The sequence below is a fragment of the Callospermophilus lateralis genome, chromosome 1, assembly GCF_048772815.1.
Source record: "Callospermophilus lateralis isolate mCalLat2 chromosome 1, mCalLat2.hap1, whole genome shotgun sequence".
NCBI classification, from domain to species: domain Eukaryota; kingdom Metazoa; phylum Chordata; class Mammalia; order Rodentia; family Sciuridae; genus Callospermophilus; species Callospermophilus lateralis.
In genome coordinates, this window is record NC_135305.1 from 84,306,534 (window position 1) to 84,327,208 (window position 20,675).

General features: G+C 32.2%; 1 protein-coding gene across 3 annotated transcripts in view; it reads left to right on the forward strand.

Moving 5' to 3' along the window:
* Tax1bp1 (Tax1 binding protein 1) overlaps positions 1-20,675 on the forward strand; it is a 70,030-nt gene that overhangs the window by 25,242 nt on the left and 24,113 nt on the right. For all 3 annotated transcript variants that reach the window (XM_076835811.2, XM_076835822.2, XM_076835831.2), the window contains exons 6-12: positions 10,976-11,124; positions 11,206-11,296; positions 13,127-13,312; positions 17,125-17,349; positions 17,988-18,134; positions 18,617-18,740; positions 19,216-19,319. In XM_076835811.2, the coding sequence (XP_076691926.1) occupies positions 10,976-11,124; positions 11,206-11,296; positions 13,127-13,312; positions 17,125-17,349; positions 17,988-18,134; positions 18,617-18,740; positions 19,216-19,319 (1,026 nt within the window). The remainder of the gene's footprint in view (positions 1-10,975; positions 11,125-11,205; positions 11,297-13,126; positions 13,313-17,124; positions 17,350-17,987; positions 18,135-18,616; positions 18,741-19,215; positions 19,320-20,675) is intronic.

Below are 20,675 nucleotides of genomic sequence, written 5' to 3' on the forward strand. Positions count from 1 at the left end.
TCGATAAATCTGTAGCTCACTTTGTCTATAGACAGGGTTGAATTATTACTCCCTAAAGGAAGGGTATGTTCCACTATTCTAAGAAATACTAGAGTAATTGCTTTGTAATTTAAAAAAAAAATTTTTTTTTTAGTTGTAGATGAACACACAGTATCTTTTTTTATCTCTCTGTGATGCTGAGGATTGAACCCAGTGCCTCACACATGCAAAGCAGGCACTTTACCACTAAAGCTACAGCTCTAGCCCTTGTAATTGTTAATTGAACCATTTGTGCAGTGATTCTAATATTTATCATCCAGCAGAGTAATTATATATTCCATATCTGAATACAGTGATTTAAAAAAAATATATATATATATTTCAGTTGTAGTTGGACACAGTACCTTTATTTTATTTATTTATTTTTATGTGGTGCTAAGGATTGAACCTAGTATCTTGCAAGTGCTAGGCGGGTGCTCTACTGTTGAGTTACAAGCCCAGCTCAAAGGTGATGTTTTGTAAAAGCTAAATTATGGAAAAATTTCCCTTAGTTTATCCTAGTTTTTTTGAGGATTATTCTTTTGAGGTAGAGGGTAAGCATATCAAATAACATGTACATTTGTAAATTTCTTTATGAATGTGAAGTCTTTCTGTCCTTGTTAGCCATTTTAGTTAAAAAGTTACTCCTCCAGTTATACTTTTGGTGAACATTTTGCTTCAGCTGACCATATAACATAGGGTTATCTATTTGGTTAGAGAACTTCTTTCATTTGAACTTTAAAGCAGGTATATCAAATATTAGAGTAAAAATTACATAAATGTGCCTATGTTTATTATCAGGACCTTCAGCTAATTCTTTTTTTTTACTTATTTCTTGTAACAACCTTGCTATTTGTATAGTTATTACTCTTTATTCTCCATTCTTTACATGTTTTGCCTATTAGTTGACTGTTTTCTAAAGTGGAATGCCAGGCGCCTCCCCCCCCCCCCCCCCCCCCCCCCCGCCACGTTCCCACACACATACTCTATTATTAGCCAGTGGGTTGGAGGTCTTATAGATGTCCCTTGAAAAAGGTCCATTTCAGCATATCTTAAGCTATCAAGAATAGCCTGATTGATTTTTGTGATCTTTGAGGTTTTTGAGACTGATCACCTTGAAATCCAAGGAAAGTAAGGATGATTGGGAAAGTAGGAATGGCAGAATGATAGGTCCTTAAAATTTGAAATTACTAATGTTATACTAGACATTGCCTTTAGTTCAGTTGAGTATTAATAGATTTAAGTAGTCATAGGCTCTCTCTGTCTAGGTGATAGATGGTGATAAATACTACAGATAAAGCTTAAGTAGACTGAGCTTGAGAAAATGATAGGCTGAGATCTGAGGATTAATGAAGCAAAACTTGTAGGAGATTGTGACCTTAGTGTCTAGAAGAGGTGTTCACCAGAAGTTTCAATGGCAACTCTTAAATGTTAATGACTTTTACTAATCTTGGAAGAAATTATTCTGTTGGTATTCTTGCATTGGGGCATATGCTGTAGAAAGTACTTGTAAGTGATGTTTTAATCAGAGCCTATATTATAGAAAATGGTGATAAAAGAACCTAGAATGGTACCTGAAATATAGAAGGTTCTCCTTTAGGATAAGCAGCTATTATTATTTTACTATTTTTTGTAATGATGAACCAGAGAATCATTAAGGAAAGACCATGTAAAGTGTTGTCCAACATGAATGGAATTCATAGCATTTTCCCTAGACTCTAAAAATATAATACATGTGTAATGTTAAAAAAAAAAGTCCTAAGTTATGGAAATGTATATTTTGGCTGTTGTTTATTTGTGGTGACAAAATAATGTACTTGCTATGAGAAAGAGTTCCTCTTTGATACCAGAAGTCAAGGGACTTCTAATTTTTATGAATTTGCTTTTTACCTCCAAAATTATATCCTCTATCAAATATGCATGCTGGGGAGCTAGAACATCTTAGAACTTTCAAACTTGTCCCGGTTGGGTGACTTATGAAATTCATGACATTCCTTGACACTTGTTTTAAATCTATTCCATGGATTAAATTCTAAAAAATAATAATAATAAAAATCCCAATAGTTCTGTAGATCTTCTCTTTGAAGTACTGAGTAAACTTTTTTTTTTTTTGGGTACTGGGCATGTGGCTCAGTGGTCAAGTGCCCCTGAATTCAATTCCCAGGGGCACATGACCACTGAGCCACATCCCCAGCCCTGTTTTGTATTTTATGTAGAGACAGAGTCTCATTGAGTTGCTTATACCTCTCTCTTTGCTGAGGCTGCCTTTGAACTCGCAATCCTCCTTCCTCAGTCTCATCAGCCCCTGGAATTACAAGCATGCTTATCATGTATCATTTATAGTTTCTTTAAAATTTTGCCATATAAGAATGCGATCAGTAGAGAACCTTGATTTCTTCACACTAGAAGAAATTGATTGCTTTATAAAATATAGTACGATTCGATTATTACCCATTTAATCGTTGACAAATACTGAAAGTAAGTTATGTTTATAATTATTTATAAACAAAATCTTTAATCTCTTATTGATAAAAGATTGTACCACTATAGAATACCATAGGAGAGAAAATTATAATAATTAAAACTAATTAAATTGAACTTAAAATCTTTACATTTTGAAATTAAGAATTGGATGTGTTAAAACTATCAAAACAAGTTGGTTTCAACTATATTTGTTTTTGCAGTTATATTATGTAATTGACTTATAGAAAATAAGTAGGATTATACAGTAGATTAAAATTCAAGTTACATTATGGTTATAAATTAAGAAATTATAAATTGTATTTCCCTTAGTTTATTGTGGTATCCATCCCATTATTCATGTACAATCTAGATTTAAAATTAACTTTCGTTATTAAGATCCAGTTTTGCATTCATTTCTAGTCTTTAAATATGGAGTTTTACTCCTCTCTTATAAAAGTCTGATTAATAAAAATAAGTTATAATACTTAGTAAAAACCAGGTAATGATCTGAGTTTTATATGTTAACTCAATTTTATGATGAAAATACTGTTAACTGGATTTTACAGAGGAAGCATAGAAAGGCTACTTAACCTGCCCTTGGTCTCAGGGTTAGTAAGTTGTAGAGGGTTAGTAGCATGGCTCTATTCAGTGCTCTTAACCACTGCTGTTCTGAGGGCTGAAGGTGGGAATAGATCTAATTGATGTTTTAACAAACAGGTTTATTGTGATGTAATTTATATACCATAAAGCTTACTACTTGAGAGAGTATAATTCAGTGGGTTTTAGTATATTTACAAAATTATGCAAGCATTTATCATATCTAAGTTTATGACATATTTATCACCCCATAAAGAAAGGTTGTACCTATTTGCAGTCTTTCTCCAGTTACCTCCCCATCCTTTCCCCTAGTCTCAGACAACTACTACATTTCATACAAAGGGAATCATAGAGTATGGGGCCTTTTGTAAAAAGACTTGATTCTTTCATTTGGCATAATATTTTTACAATTTCTTTAATGTTGTTATATATATCAGTAATTCCATTCATTGCCAAATAATATTCCATTGTATTAATGAATCTTTTTTTTTAACCCCACCTTTGTGTTTATTAATGGATATCTGGAAAAATCAGCAGTTCATTATTCATTGTGCTCTTATTTATATTTTGGAGTGACATATTTGAAAATTGAAAGATTGAAACTGAGCCTCAGACAAATAACAGTATTCAATTGATTCTTATTTATTTTTAAATATTTGTTTTTTGGTGTAGATGGACACAACACAATGCCTTTATTTTTATGTGGTACTGAGGATTGAACCAGGTCCTGCCCGTGCTAGGCGAGCACTCTACCGCTGAGCCACAATCCCAGCCCTTGATTCTTATTTTTAACCTTTTTTTTTTCTTTTTTTGCACTTTTGGGGACTCAAACCTAGGGCCTCATCTATGCTACGCAGGTGCCGTACCTCTGAGCTACATCCCCACCATGAATCTTATTTATTTAATGGGATTAAAAAGAGCTATAGAGTTTTCAAAGTTAGTTTAGTTACAATTTTTTGAAGTATTTAACTATGAATTGATATAGTTCAAAAAAAGATGTTTTTTTCCCCCCACATTTTTTATTGGTGTATTATAGTTGAAAGATATGTTGTTGCATATTTGTACATACACTATAACAAAACGGTTTGGCCAATATTATTTCCCAGTATTTCCATTTTCTCTCCCCTCATCCCACTCTCTGGTCCCTTTCTTCTATTCTGTTGATCTCCCTTCTACCTTCTCATTTACTTATTTATTTTGGTGCCACAGATTGAACCCAGGGTTATTCCGATGTAGGTATAAAAGAAAGCAAGGGTCCAAAAGCCATAAACTACATTAACCGCAGTTATCTTGACTTTTAAAAATAAAGTGTACAGTTGGTTGATTTTTATCTATTTACAGAGTTGGGCCACCATCACTACAGTCAAATTTTAGTACATTTTCATTATCCCCAAAGAAATCTTGAGTCCATTAACATTTACTTCTCAGACCCTAGGCAACTACTAATCTCTTTTCTGTCTCTTCATATTCTCATTTTCTGGACATTTTCATACAAATGAGATCATATAAAATGTGTGACCTGTTTTGTCTAGCTGCTTTTTCTTAATAATTTCAAGGTTCAGCCATGTTTTAGCATGGATCAGTATTTTTTTTCTTTTTAATAGTATTTTATTCTTGATTTTGGAGGCAAATCTTTTACAGACTAATTTGTTTATTGTATTTGAGATATTCTGCCATCTTAATTGTTGTCCTTTGAGTTGGTTATTTTTAATTGCCTAAGTATATATAGTATCCTAGAATATTTGAACTAGCTTCTTAATTTTCATATTTTTGGTTAATATTTAGTTACTGTATTTTCTGTTCATGAATCAGATATTTCAAGTAATTTAAAATAGCAGTTGCATTTGGATGTGATCAGTGGCATATAGTTCATTTATTATTATGTAGAACATTTAATTTTTCTTAGTGATACCATATCAAAATGAAGGTTGATTTAAACACTAGTCAGGTATTAACAGTGAATTAGCGTGAAGACAAACTGAACAGTATAAAACAAAAATCATTTTTTCCCTGTAAAGATCTATGTTGTGAGTCATTTAAGTCTGTGGGGCAGATTTATATAATTACCCAGGGCGCTCCATACCTTTCATATCATTCCACTGCCATCCCTCAGACTCCTAGAGAATTTACATCTTTATGATAGAAACTTGTTTACTGTCATATTATGGTTCCAGCTGGTTGAAAAAAGAGATATTAGCCATGTCATGTTTAATAGTTTGAGTTATAGTTATAGAAGTAATAATATAGTATCACTTTATTTATATTATACTGATGAGAATTTAGATGACCAAAATTACACAAGAAGCAGGAAGGGAAAATGTGGTTGGACAACGTATGTATTACTGTGGCTGAAGTGAGTTTGTAAATTAGTAGACAACCAGAAATCTCTGCCACAGCACAAATGAAATAGTTTGAAATTAGCAGTTTGGATGTGGAAAATATCTTTGATAGTATCTTACAATTAAAAGTTCATCTATTTGTTAATAACACTATTTAGAAGAATTGTACCGAGACTAGTTAAAAATCAGTGAGATTGATGGTACCTGCCTATGATTCCAGTGACTTGGGAGGCTGAGGCACGAGGATTGCGAGTTTGAGGTCAGGCTGGACAACTTAGTGAGACCCTGTCTCAAAATAAGAAAGAAAAAGGGCTGGGGATGTAGCTCATTGCTAGAGAGTGCCCTTGGGTTCAGGGCCCATTACAGCAAGAAATAAAAGGAAAAAAAAAAGACTAGATAAAAATCAGATTACTAAGTCAGGCCTAATGGTATGGTATCCCTGTGTAGTCTCCAGAAGTTGAGTTATTTAAGGCCACCCAGGGCAGCATAGCAAGATCCCATCTCATATAAACAATAGCAAACAATAAGCAAAATTAAATTACCAGAATTTCAGTACCTTGATCATTAAAATTAAATGTTCAATTAACTGTTTTGGAAAATTTTTTGTTTCAGGGTATTGGAAAGTCAAAATTATTCTTAGTTCTATTATTTACTATTTGTGTAATCTTTGATAAGCTGCTGCTTTGGTTCAGTTTTCTCAAATGTTAAATGAGCATCAGGAATGTTCCTAATTCTTAGATCATGTATATTAAGAATGTGCATAGGCATGTAGCATAGCATCTCCCACACAGTAACTTTCAATAAAACCAGCATTGTTATTTGCATTTGGTACTCACTTTTGGACAGAGGCAGTTTGCAGTATTTATTTAGTGCAGGCTGAGCATCCTCAGTCCAAAAATTTGATATAAGAAATGCTCCAAAATTCAAAATATGATGCCACAAAGGGAAATTTTCCATACCCAAGCTTACGTAACAGTTGTAGTCAAAATGCACAAAAGTATTGCATAAAATTACCTTCAAGCTATATATACAAGGTATACATGAAAAAAGCAAATTTCATGTTTAGAATTGGGTTCTATTCCCAGTATATTTCATTTCTTATAAGCAGATATTCCAAAATATGAAAAAATCTGAAATCCCCAAATCCTTCTGTTCTCAGGCGTTTTAGATAAGGAGTACTCAACCTGTGTATGGAATTACCAAAAATCAAGTTTGAAGTTAGGATCTCATTGAATTTCTGTCTCCTTTACCAATTGTCATGGAACAAAGAAGACCCAAAGACTTACTTTTAATAGTCATCTACCAATAAATTTCTTTAATTTTGTTTCAGCTTTGTTAAGAATATTAGTCAGCTTTTCATTGCTGTGACTAAAACACCTAATAAGAAAGAACAACTTAGACATGGAAAAGTTTGTTTTGGTTCAGGGTTCCAGAAGTTTAATCCATGATGGGGCAACTCCATTGCTCTGGGCCCAGGCTAGGCAACCCATAAGTGGCAAAAGGGCATGGCACAGGGAACTGCTCAGGACATGGTGGTTGGGAAGCAGAAGGAAGGGGCAGAAGGGAAGGTGAACCCTACCAAGGGAAGCCCCTGTGATCCACCTCCACCAGCCACATCCCACCTTCCTATAGTTACCACACAGTCCATTCAAACTAGGAAAGACAGATGAGGTTACAGCTCTCCTTACTATAATCACTTCACCTCTGAACATTCCTGCATTATTAACAAGAGCTTGACACCTCATATCCAAACCTTAACTCTTAAGTAATAAAAGAGATTTTTAACATTGGTTCTAAAATATATTTATTTACTTTTGAGCCAAATCATAATTTTTGTATAAATACTGAGTTGTAAAGATGAGGCATTTTTATAGTTTATTTCATAAGACTGTTGAGTAGTTGCCATTCATTTTATTTAAAACACAATTTAATGTAAGGAAGGTTGTACTTCCCTATATTTTCTACTTATTCCCTTCCTTACAAAAAATATATGTGAACCCTAATGTTAAAAAAAAATTGCTTATATGTGGAATATATTCAGATTTAGGAAGCAATTTAGACTATATTAGAATATGTATTTATAGCCCATTGGTCTTTTCTCTTTTTTTCTATTTCAACCCAAAATTTAATGCTTTGGATTTGTTGTTTTCTTAAAAAAGTAGAAGTGCATTTGATAGCAGATTTTTGATACTTAATGAGTGAAAGATAGCCCTCGTTACATTTTGTGCTATTTAAACTTTATTCTCTTGGACTATGGCCTATAGTTATTCTTGATAACTCATTTTAGTTATTTATAAATAATTTTCTTGGTGATTTTTATTTTTTACTGCTGTTGCTGTTTGAATAAAAGTATAAAGTTTTCTCAAGATAAATTTGAAGTTTAGTACTGAAGAGGTTATATGAATATTTTATCTTTAAAGATCTTTAAATTCAGAGATCTTGGATAGTCAAAAATAAATTTTATAATTTCACTCCAATTATTTTAAAGAAACCAGGAAAAGAAAAAACGCAAAAGCAACTTAAACAGATTGTGCTTATGAAGAAAATGTTAATGAAATAAGTAATTATATAGCTATTATTTTATTTATTTTTCCTATTATTGTTAGTGCCATAAAGACTTCCTTGTATATTGTCATTCATATTTTTGTCTGGTGAATTTAAGGAGCTGGAGAAGATGTAGGGTGTTTGAAGAAATGTGGGAATAGAATCACAGCCTTTGGGACAGGAGTCCTCTGTGTTTCTCCTTTGCTAGCAAAGCAATAAACCAATTTTCTCCTTTTTCTCAAGACCATGTCCTTGTTATTGGATTAGCATTGGGACAAGGATGGCACTTTCAGCAATAGCAAGCTCTTAAGCAGCTTAGCAAGATCCTGTCTCTTAAAAAACAAAACAAAACAAAACAAAAAACTGGGGATGTGGCGTAGTGGTTAAGGGCCCCTGGTACCAATAAATAGATAGATACATAGATAAGTAAATAAATAGAAATAAATCAAGAAGCCCACCATCACATTGGCCCAGATGGGTCACTTTGGACATAGGATGTTTTATAATTCTTCAACAGATTCTTTGGATGAATCAAGGGCAGGGCTGGGGATGGGGCTCAAGCGGTAGCGTGCTTGCCCGGCATGCGTGTGGCCCAGGTTCGATCCTCAGCACCACATACAAACAAAGATGTTGTGTCTGTCGAAAAACTAAAAAATAAATATTAAAATTCTCTCTCTAAAAAAAAAAAAAACATGGGAATAAATATGCTTTTTTAATTCTAAATACTTCTAGTGTGTATTTTGCTACAAACATGAGTAGGTCACAGTATATCTGGTTGTTCATATTTGAGAGTTATAAGGTTATGACTCATGGAAAATTGTAATAGTGGCTTGTGGCCACATTATTTTCAGTTGAGAGAATGGGAGAAATCCTCTGCATGAATCTTAAATGTCCAGATCTCTTTATCTCCCTTGGCCCCAGTTTTTGGGAACCTATCTTGATGTACAATGTCATAGACTTAATTATCTGTTGAAATTTTTCTTTTAATTTTAGAACTATAATATCCCTTTGGACTGGTTTACAAATGGTAACTAAATGAATATCACAAATTTCAGTTGTTTTTCAAAGGTTGTGTTATAGATTTTGTTTTAAAGTTATTTTTTGTAAAGGAAAGCATGATTTTTATTTGAAATTTTCCATGCTAAGGATGATTTAGCTTCTTAGATACTGATACTTAGCTTAGACATGAAAAGTGTAGGTGTAAAGAATAATCCCTACTTCATCATTCATGTCATTTGAAAATAGGCTTGGATGCTGAGAAGCTATCAGGTGTGCCTTTATGGGTACTAGAGAAAGAGTCTTGAGAGTCTCAAGTTATTGTCTGAATTAATGTGTGATCTACTATAAAGTTAACAAGCTTATGATTAAAGTATTAATTTGTTTTGCATTCAGTTGGTTATGAATTTTTTTAAGAGTGCTGTTTACTCAATATAGAGCATTTTTTACTTACAGAATTAGCAATTAGTCTTTGCTTCTAGACAAACTAATCTTTGTCCCAGGAAGAAATACCTGGATCAGATCTGTAGTGCCAAGAGAGAATTTGGTAAAATAAAAATAAAAAATGTGCAGAAGTATTTAGAAACCTCCCTGGCTGTCTTTAGAAACCAATAAGACAAGTACTAAAAATGTGTCAAATTTTATAAGGCTCAGAGTATATCAACAAAAACTATGACAGAGGAATAAATGTTTTTGCTTACTTTAGCGTTATGGACTTGGAAACAGTAGAAAAGCATTTAATTTTGGATAACAATTTTTGGATACTATTGGAAATTCAGTAAGGCAAACATTTGCTTTGAACAAAAATAAAATAAATAGGATGTCATCTGACACTATTGTGATACATGTTTCATGAGGTGCAATGTAGCAATTTCCTTATCCCAGCAAGATGTTTAAAGTGTTATTCCATTTATAAGTAAAAATTGGACCTAATTGCTATATGCATATTAAGTGATATAATTATTATATAAATTTTGATTTTTAAGTTGACAGTACTGTGATGTATTTTTTAGTTTTTCTTCTTGGGTAGGTATTACTACTTAGGGGGAAATTTTAGATTTGTTAAAAAAGTAATTTGATTTAATTCTTTTTGATGTATAGTTTTCCATAACATCACTTCTATATACATGGTTTTACTGGAGTCTCAAACTTTTTGAAATGAAGTAGAAGACTTATTACAGGAACATGGAAGCTTTATCAACTTCTCACAAGCATCTTAATTGATGTGATAAAAATTTAAGAGTTAAAGTATTCTGTTTAGAACAGTCTAAAAAGAAAGGCAATAATTTCTTTTACATTTGTTTTATCTTTGAATATTTAGGCTTCTGAGTCACTCTGACAAGAACATTAGAAATATTGCTTTAGGCATTTATTACAGTACTTTGATATCGCTTGGTGTAATATATATTAGAAGTGGGTGTTAACACTGATAGTTTCATATGAAACCTATCATTGGGATAACAAGGAAAAGTAAAATCTGAAAAACAAAAAGTGACTAATAATTTTTATTTCATTTTATTGCCTGTCCTGTGGTGAAGTGAAATAAACAAATAGGGTGCATGAAAAGTCTGAAGGCGAGAAATATATATTAGTAATTGATATGTAAATAGTTTAGTATATGAAAATTTAAGTATATTTACAATTTCACATTTAGTTTATTAGTTTATAAGTCTTGGCCTAAATTTTAGAGGGGACAAACGTGGGGCTAAAATTATAAAAACATGTAGCTCAATAGTAGAGCATTTGCCTAGCATATGCAAAGCCCTTGCCTGGATCCCTGGCACTGCTTTCCCCTAAAAAACAAAACAAAAAACTAAAACCAGAAGCAAACCCTTGTGTGGAGGTTTGTGCCTATAGTCCCTGCTACTGAAAAGGCTGAGACTGAAAGATCTCTTGAGCCTAACCTAGACTGACATAATGAATCCCGAACCCCCTTTAAAAGAAAAAGAAAAAAAAAAGATTTCTTAAAGGCAAATTTACTGATGCTTTTTGTCACATACTTTGTTGTTATTTCTAAGGGTCTTATTGAAGTATCACAAAGTTTAAAAATGGAAAATGAAGACTTTAAGAAGAGATACAGTGATGCGACATCTAAAGCTCTGCAGCTTGAGGAAGATATTGTGTCAGTGACACATAAAGCAATTGAAAAAGAAACTGAATTGGACAGGTATTTCTGATGATATAAAAAAAATTCAATGTTTTAATAAAATTTTTGTTTTTACATTCATGTTGTTTTGTCTTGACGCAGTTTAAAGGACAAACTCAGGAAGGTACAACATGAAAGAGAACAACTTGAATGTCAACTGAAGACAGAAAAGGATGAGAAGGAACTTTATAAGGTATTTTATTCTTTTCATTTCTGTTGTTCATTGATTTGTAACAGATTACCCCAATAGGCTGTGGGTCAGGAAGTTAGAAGCAACATAATTGAATAGTTCTGAAAGTCAGGATGTTACAGATGTTGCCTTCAGGTTGGCTTGTTTGACACCGAGGATCTGCTTCCATGATGTAGAATGAAATCTATATTTCATTCTACAGAGTGAAATGCAAGAAATAATTTATTTTTTTGTGGTACACTTAACTCATTTATTTTTTTCTGGTACACTTAACTTTTGGCCCGTCAGTTCTAAGTGACCTCTCCAGAGGTTGCTTGAATGTCCTTAAAAAAAGTAGCCAAGTTCCCTCAGTTGAGTAATCCAAGAAGGGGAGGAAGCAAGGAGGAAGTCACTAACTATCACAATGTGTATTGCTCTTAAAAGTTAGTGTTTAGGGAATTAGCTTGCTGGTATTTTAGATACTTAGCAGGTACTGTATAATAAGTCAAAAAGTTTTAATGATAGTCAGATACTTGTTTATTAGAATTTATATAAGCAAGTGTTTTCGTATTTTAAGAACTTGTATACCTTAGGGAGAGTATTAATTCATTTCACTGATAATCGTATTTTATGGTTTGGCCTTTGAAATAATCTTCAGAGATTGTCATTTTGCAGAAATATCCTCAATGCTTATGAATCTTCACTTTATGAAGATTTTCTTTTTTAGACATTCCTGTGATGTTAGTATAGTTAGCTTAATTGTCAATATTGTGGGTGTTAATCAAGACTTTAGCTAATAAGCATTTCTGAAAGCAAGTTTTGGATGAGGAATTTTAAGAACATTCTTAATTGTTAGCTTCATGTTAAGTCACACTTATGAGCTGATGATTGTGAAAATTAAAGAGTTTTAAAGGTGGTATTGCAAAGGTGTAGGCTATTGACTCCTTCAGGGAACCAGGAGTCACATTTGATCCTATGAACAGGAATTACTCCTTTAAATTCAGAAACATTTAAAGAGTGAAATGCAAGAAATAATTTCTTTCTGGAACACTTAACCAAGATAATCTTGCTTGTGAACAGTATGTGTCCATACTCAGTATAGTTCCAGTTACTGAATTTGATTTGTACATCTGTTATGAGAAAATCAGCATCAAAGTTCATGGAAGAATTAGCATAGTTGTGGGGCTGGGGATGTGGCTCAAGCGGTAGCGTGCTCGCCTGGCTTGCATGCGACCCGGGTTCGATCCTCAGCACCACATACAAACAAAGATGTTGTGTATCCCTCTCTCCCTCTCTCTTAAAAAAAAAAAAAAAAAAAAAAAAAAAAAAAAAAAAAAAGAACTCAAAGCTCTGCCTTCTACCATCTTTAAAAAAAAAAAAAAAAAAGAATTAGCATAGTTGCATCGATAAGGAAATATGGTTTTAGATAACATGGGAAGTAAATGACATAGGGCTTTTTACATGTAAAACATTGAATTGCTTCAAAATGTTGTTTTTGAAAATACCCTTTCTAGCTTTCAGAATTTGATCATGTCTTCATAGCAAATTTTCCAAAAAGAATAACAAAATCCATTTACATTAGGAAAAAAATGCTAAAATCATTAAATCAAAGGAAAAGTCTTTGGAGATAATGTAGTTAGACCGTATAATTAATCTCTTTGGAAAAACCATCTTCTGCTTTTAATATGTTCTTATATTCTTAGGTAATCATTTGGCAGAACATGGGTCTCCTGACTCCTACTCCCTTCCTTCAGTTGTTTTCAAATTAGAGATAAATAATGACATTTTAAATTTTACTAACTTTAGTTATGTAACTGGATAGAATATTCTTGACATTTCCAAACACTGTTAAAGGTGCATTTGAAGAATACAGAAATAGAAAATACCAAGCTTGTGTCAGAGGTCCAGACTTTAAAGAATTTAGATGGAAACAAAGAAAGTATGATTACTCATTTCAAAGAAGAGATTGGCAGACTGCAGTTATGTTTGGCTGAAAAGGAAAATCTGCAAAGGGCTTTCCTGCTTACAACCTCAAATAAAGTAAGTAGTTTTGCAGCATGTATTTGAACTTATAAAACATATCTCTATTAAATATATGCAATATTACCATTTTGTTATTTTTAAAATTTTTAATTCTCCCAAACTAATTATTTTTAACATGTTTAAAATTGCAGAGAAGTTGAAAGAACAAAGCATTGAATAGCTGTGTACCTTAAAATTCTTTGCTCATCTTTGTTTTTTCTCCCCTATTTAGATGCTTTTTTTCTGGACCATTTGCAAGTTAATTGTAGGCATTACTGTTCTTATGAACAAGTACACCATTATCACTTTCAAGATTTAACATTGATATGATAATATTCATTCTTGGGTATACTTAGTTCATATTTAATTGATCCAAATAGAATCTATGAGTAGCCAGAGATTACACATTAGTTTATTATTTTTAATCTGTTTTAATCTGAAACATTGTCTCTACACTTTTTTATGGTTTCTGTAGAATAGCATTCCTATACTGTTTTAATCTAGAATAGTGTCCCTATACTTTTTATGTATTTCTTTCTTTTTCTTATCCCCTCCCCTCCACTATTTTGCAGTGCTAGGGATTGAACCCAGGGCCTTATGCATACTAGACAAGGGCTCTACTACTGAGCTACACCCCTAGCCCAACATATATTTTTGAAGAAGTCAGGCTAATTTGAAAGAATGTTACATAATCTTAATTTGTCTATTGTTCCTCATGACTAGATTTCAAATCAATCATTTTTTTTGGCGGGGGGGGGGGGGTTCAAGGAAAGACATGATGTTTTATATATCTTACTGCTTTTATATTAAGAGCCATATAAATGTAATTATGTTCTATTCTTGATGTTGGGTTTGGTAATTAATTTAGTTCTGTCTTCCTGACATTATTGAGGTGCTTTCCCTTCTCCTCCTCATCTTTGTGATTATTAAGCAATCATGGCATAATACTTCATGATTATGTGAACATCCTGTCCTCTAATAGCCTTTTACCCAGTGGTTTTATTAGTCCTTTGATGAGCCTTACTTACCTCAGCTTTGAGATTAATGGTTACAAGATGATGATTTTAAAGATTCTGTCATTCCTTCTACATTTAGTGGTAGCTACTATTTTATGAGGTTACTGTTACCCTTTCCCCTTCCTTTATGTTACTATGAACTTATTATTTTACATTATCATTATTTTTTTCAGTTCACAGTTGTCTCTATTTAGCTGGTGAACCTTTTCAAGTGCTTTTGTGTCCTTTCTCTTTTAAATCCCTAGTGGTGCTGGGGACTGAAGGCCTAGTGAATGGTAATCGAGTATGCTACCACTGAGCTATATACTAACCCATTTTACTTTTATTTAATTTGAGACAGGTTCTTGATAAGTTGTCCAGGCTGGCCTTGAACTTCAGATCCTTCTGCCTCAGCCTCCCAAATAGCTGGGATTATTGGCGCATGCTACTGCATACGCCTGGCTATTGTGTCCTTTTAATATGCCTTTATCAAGCTTTGTATGCATTTTTGGGGGGGATGGTACTGGGGGATTGAACTCGGGGGCTTTCAACTACTGAGCCACATCCCCAGCCCTATTTTGTATTTTATTTAGAAACAGGGATTCACTGAGTTGCATAGTGCCTCACCATTGTTGAGGCTGACTTTGAATTTGCAGTTCTCCTGTCTCAGCCTTCTGAGCCTCTGGGATTACAGGTGTGTGCCACCAGGCCTGGCTTTTGTATACTTTTTTAAAATTATGCACCTGTGTTTTCCAGGTTCAGGTTATGCCTCAGACTCCATTGTTACCATTTTAGGGGACTATGGCCTTTTTCATTTCCAGTAGATACTTCAAATCATTATTAATATATCTAACCCAAAAATAGTACTTTAGGATTCTTCTTTACTTTCCTCCATTTCATATTTATATATATTTTCTCCTAGTGTGAGAACTTTTTGTTTTTGAGACATTATATTTTTCAGGTGTTTATATATCATAAGGTTCAGAATTTCTGTGTCATTGCCACTTTCAACAGTAAGTCCACTAAATAAAATTAAAGTTTTTTTTCCAGCTCTTGAGTTTATTTGTCTAGGGATGTTCATAATGCCATGTTCAAAAGTTGATGTACTTTTTAAAAAAGTTTTATGTTATAAATTTGTAATACAGTTCAAGGGTTTTTTTTAGTATTTAAGATTTTTCTCTTTTTTGAATATATAAAGTAGTTGCATTATTGGAAAGTAAAAAAATGATATAAAAATTTACTCATTTTAAACTCTTCTGTATTCTTTTTACCTTTTACCTATACCCACAAGTAAACATTTTTATTAGTTCTAAGTTAATCCTCCTTATGTTTCTTTTTGGAAAAATAAGCTTATGTGTGCATGTGCACAGTACACATACTCATTTTTCTTCATTTTCTTGGAAAAAAAAAAAGAATACTACTTGGTTATACCTTGTTTCTTCTCACTGAAAAATGTAAATTGTCATTCATTCTTTATCAGAGATCTTCCTCATTTTTTTCAATTGTTGCATAATACTCTACATATAGATTTATCTTAATTTACTTATTATGTTTTATGGGTATTAAGTTGGTTTAAGTATTTTGCTACAAATTATATTAAGGCATATTTATTGTAACACCTGAAATGTTAGAAGTGTATGACATTTGGGGCTGGAATTGTGACTCAGTGGTAGAGCATTTGTCTAGCCTGTGTAAGGCACTGGGTTCAAGCCTCAGCACCACATAAAAATAATTAAATAAAGGTGTTGTTCTTCTACAACTAAAATAATAATAATAATAAATAAAGCTAAACCAAAAATAAAAGAAGTATATGACATTTAAAGTCAATAGTGAAACCCCAGGTTGCTCTTTTAATCCAACAGATTGCAAATGCAAATATGAGAAGGGTATTTGAATTTTGAAGTTGAATAAGATGCTAAAATATCTCATATAAGTATAAAAATATATTTACATTTTAACTCAGAATACATATAGTGTTTAATATTTAAAAATATTTATAGAATATATGGATATCTTGCACTATGAGTACACATGTAGATCTTTCTTATTATAATAGCTGCATCATATTCCTTCTTTCATTTAATGGTTGTGTAAGTATATAATTGATACAAGTTGTTTACTATCATTAGCTTTTATAAACAGACTGAGATAAGCATCCTTATGTAGATATCTAGGTACACGTCTAAATCTGCCAAGTCAGTATGATTGCAAGTTCAAGGTCAGTGTCACCAAATTACTGAGAACCTGTCTCAAAATATAAATTAAGAGCTGGGGATGTAGGTCAGTGGCAAAGCATACCTGGTTCAATCCACAATACCAAAATAAATAAACAAACAAACAAACAAATAGGTGTTGATATAGAATGGTAGATTAATATTTTGGTTGTCTTTTAAGTTAGAAAGTAGGAAATACCTTTAACTAAAATTTTTGGTATTAGAAAGTCTTTTAAATTATTTTATTGTAATCACAGAAAGTTTGTGTCAGTAGTTCAAGCTGGAGAGATTTGAGGGACATTTGAGTCTTGGGCACTTTCATTTAAGTCTTCAATTTAGACAGAACTTTAAGCATTGGATATGCCACTTGATGGCTGTATTTCAGTTTCTTTATGTGTGAAATAGTAGTGGTCATGCCACGTCTGTGGTTGCTAGGTAGGAAATCTAAAACAATGTCACATTTTAAATTTTTTATAGACATACTTCATCTATGTCATGTGTAGAAAAGCAATATTTAATTTAAAACTTTGGATCTCTTGAAGAAGGTATAAAATTGTTGTGCTTTTTTTTTTTTTTAACTTGAATGGTTTAATCACAGCAATAATTCTCTGCTTTTCTTCAGGAAGATTCATTTTCTTTAAAGGAGCAGCTTCGTAAAGCAGAGGAACAGGTTCAGGCAACTCGACAAGAAGTTGTCTTTCTGGCTAAAGAACTTAGTGATGCAGTAAATGTTCGAGATAAAACAATGGCAGATCTACATACTGCACGCTTGGAAAATGAGAAAGTGAAGAAGCAGTTAGCTGATGCACTGGCAGAACTTAAACTAAATGCTGTGAAAAAAGATCAGGTAAAGCAAGTCAACTTTGAAATAATAACCATAAACTCATGAAAAAAGTAAATTATAATAAAATAAGTCAGATCAGATTTCTGACCAGAGAATTTTAAGTTTCCATTCATTCTGTTTAGTTATTGTAACTTCTTGAGTTGAAATTAATGTGAGCGTCAAGAAAACCTTCTGTAAGCACAATTCCTTATGGTTAGTAAAAGTTGTTCTGTTATTGAATATTTTTGATATCAGGTATATATTGCTTTGTTTGGAATTTCTTGTTTACTAGTTATATAAAATAGCTTATGGTACAGAGTTACGAAAAATTGTGCTGTGAATGGATAATTATGAATGTAATTCACTCCACTATTGTCATGTATGTAAGAAATTAAAAAATAGCATATGGTTACTTAAGAGAATAATAATTATTCCTCAGGAAGTAGATTATTTTGTAGTTTTTAAATGAACCTTAGTCAAAACATATAAATCTAGATTTATTAAGAGAATTGTTGTGGCACTATAGCCTAAACCCCAGAACAAATTAAAAAGAAAAAAAAAAAAAAAACCAGAAAGACATAAGTAAAAAGGAAGTTGGATTTACTATTACAAAATGAAGTATCAGGTTTTTATCTTAGTGGCAATATTTGTTTGTTACTTAGGACAAGACTGATACATTGGAACATGAACTGAGAAGAGAAGTTGAAGATTTGAAACTCCGTCTCCAGATGGCTGCAGATCATTATAAAGAAAAATTTAAGGAATGTCAGAGGCTCCAAAAACAAATAAACAAACTTTCAGACCAATCAGTAAGTACCATTGAATTCATATGAAAGTGGTACCGTAGTTGTCTTATATTCTGTGATATAGATAATATTTTCCTGGTCTTCTGATTGAAATCTGAAAGCAGAAAAAGGAGCAAGGAATGCATGCAGTAAAATAGGAAGGCTTTGTGAAAAAAATTACAGTTTAAGTATCAAATTTATAGATAAATTTAAATATCACATGTATAAATATTGGTTTGTGGCCTTTTGAACATATTTTGACTTCGTAGTAGAAGCTTGAGATTTCTGTGAATGATTAGTTTTGGTAAATTCACAAGAAAAAGCAATGTGTTTTTCTTTTGCAACATTTGGATTGTAGATAATGTATAACTTTAGTATTTGGCTTTTAAAACAAGGATAGCTTTGTGGATGTATAGGATCTCTTTTTTATTATTTACATATTTACTTAAAAAGTCTAACAGATTCAGTGACTTGATTTAATAGTTTATTGTTAACATCTTGAATAGGCCAATAATAATGTGTTCACAAAGAAAGTTGGGAATCAGCAGAAAGTGAATGATGCTTCAATAAACACAGACCCAGCCACTTCTGTGTCTGCTGTAGATGTAAAGCTGCCACTATCTTCTGCAGGTAAAAATCTTTTAGATTTTTTTGTGTAGTGTCCTGCCTTAAAAAGTATTAACATGACCAGGCGTGGTGGTATTGGAACATGTTTACTTAATAAAAGATTTAGCAGATGGTAATGAAGGACTGGAAGAATGACTTAAAAATGTATTCTTCAGAGTATATTTTTTTCTTATCCTGTTTACTCAGTTATCTAAGGAGAACAATTTTTGTGCCATTTTGGAACTACTTTTAGCAAATTAATAAAAGGAAAAAAGAACGGTGCATTCATTATTGAAAATGAACTTGGTTCTGACATTTTAAAATTCTCATTCTCATTTAGAATTTATCTTTCTTTGTTTATTTAGGATATAAATAAATGTTTCTGTTCTTCAGTATTCCATTTTTACACTTTACAATTTACTCTTAAGTTTTTCTGAGCAAGACGATAATATAAGGGGCAAAATACTTTCTAATGATCTTATTTTCTGTCTTGTTACAGCAGAGACAGATTTTGACTTGCTCTCGAAAGGTAAAGTCTGTGAAATGACCAAAGAAATTGCTGACAGAACAGAAAAGTATAATAAATGTAAACAACTCTTGCAGGTAAGTTAACATTTTGAGTGAAAGAAAGATTTATCAAATGTTAAATGGTTTAGCTCACCTTTATTAAGTTTATTGATTTTTTTTTTTTTTTCCAGCCCCATATACTGTTTCAATTTTGCCTTTGGGATGATGAAAGGAGGTGCTTTGTATTCTTGTTCATATAGGCCGTTGTGTAAAATCATTATCCCCAAATTAGTATTTTCTGTTCATATGTACTAAAATGTCCTTGTTTGGATAATGAACAAGTAATTAGTTGAGGTTGGAAATTTCTCCCTGTCTTTTTGTAATAATATATGGAAAATATTTGAATTTTATAATAAAGGGAAATACTCTTTTTTTAAAGTTTATTGTAAAAGGAAAAAGAAATTTAACATATCTCAAAAGTGACCCAGTGAACACATGGCAAAAGGGAATATTAACCAAATTGATTATTTTAAATAGCATCATTCAGACTTTAAAGTTTTGCATCCAGGTACTATTCATACCTGGAATATTTGAAGGATGAAGGAAATTGCTCCTCGGTTGTTTTGTGTTTGTATATGTGATTTTTGTGTGCTTAATTTGTGTATTTGTGTATTTCTGAGTCTGGGAAAAGGAAGGAAATTCTATAGAGCTACAGACTGAAAAGCATAGATTAGCTTAGTATTACTATAATAATTTAAAACTTAAGAACATCATTAAAATCTTTATCAGACTTTAAACTGGACTTTTTTTTTTTTTTTTCTTTTTTGTGGTGGTGGGAATCAAACCTAGGGCCTCACTTACGTTAAGCAAGTATTCTATCGTTGATCTATGCCCACAGCAGACTCCTTCTGTAAAAGAGCTGATTAGCAGTATTAATAACATTGTAGTATGATGCGTTATTCACATGTTTATAGTAATGCTGATGCAACGAAATCTACTGCACTTCAAGTCCTTTAAAGCTATAGCATTTACAGTTATGTACTGTGCATAACACTTGATAATAAATGACTGTAACTGATTGATGTATTTGTTTTACTAATACTATTATTTTAGAGTGTATACCTTCTGTTCATTTATTTAAAAAAAAGACCTAAAAACTTTAAAATAGTGTGCCATGTTAACCAGCAACAGCTTCACAATCTCACATGTACTTCATCTTTTCATTGCATCATATTCTTTTGTGCTTCATTTAGTCTCATTTTGTTTCATTTATTGTGGCCCCTAAGTGTACAAAACTCACTACTTATATATTGTCAGTAAGAGGCCATGTTTAGTGATTGACTTGGAAACAAATAAAAGTAAAGACTGTGAAGGTAAAAAGTCAATGATCACCATTGATCACTGATCAGGCATGTTCTATTCCACTGAAAATATGATCTTCAAGAACAAGAA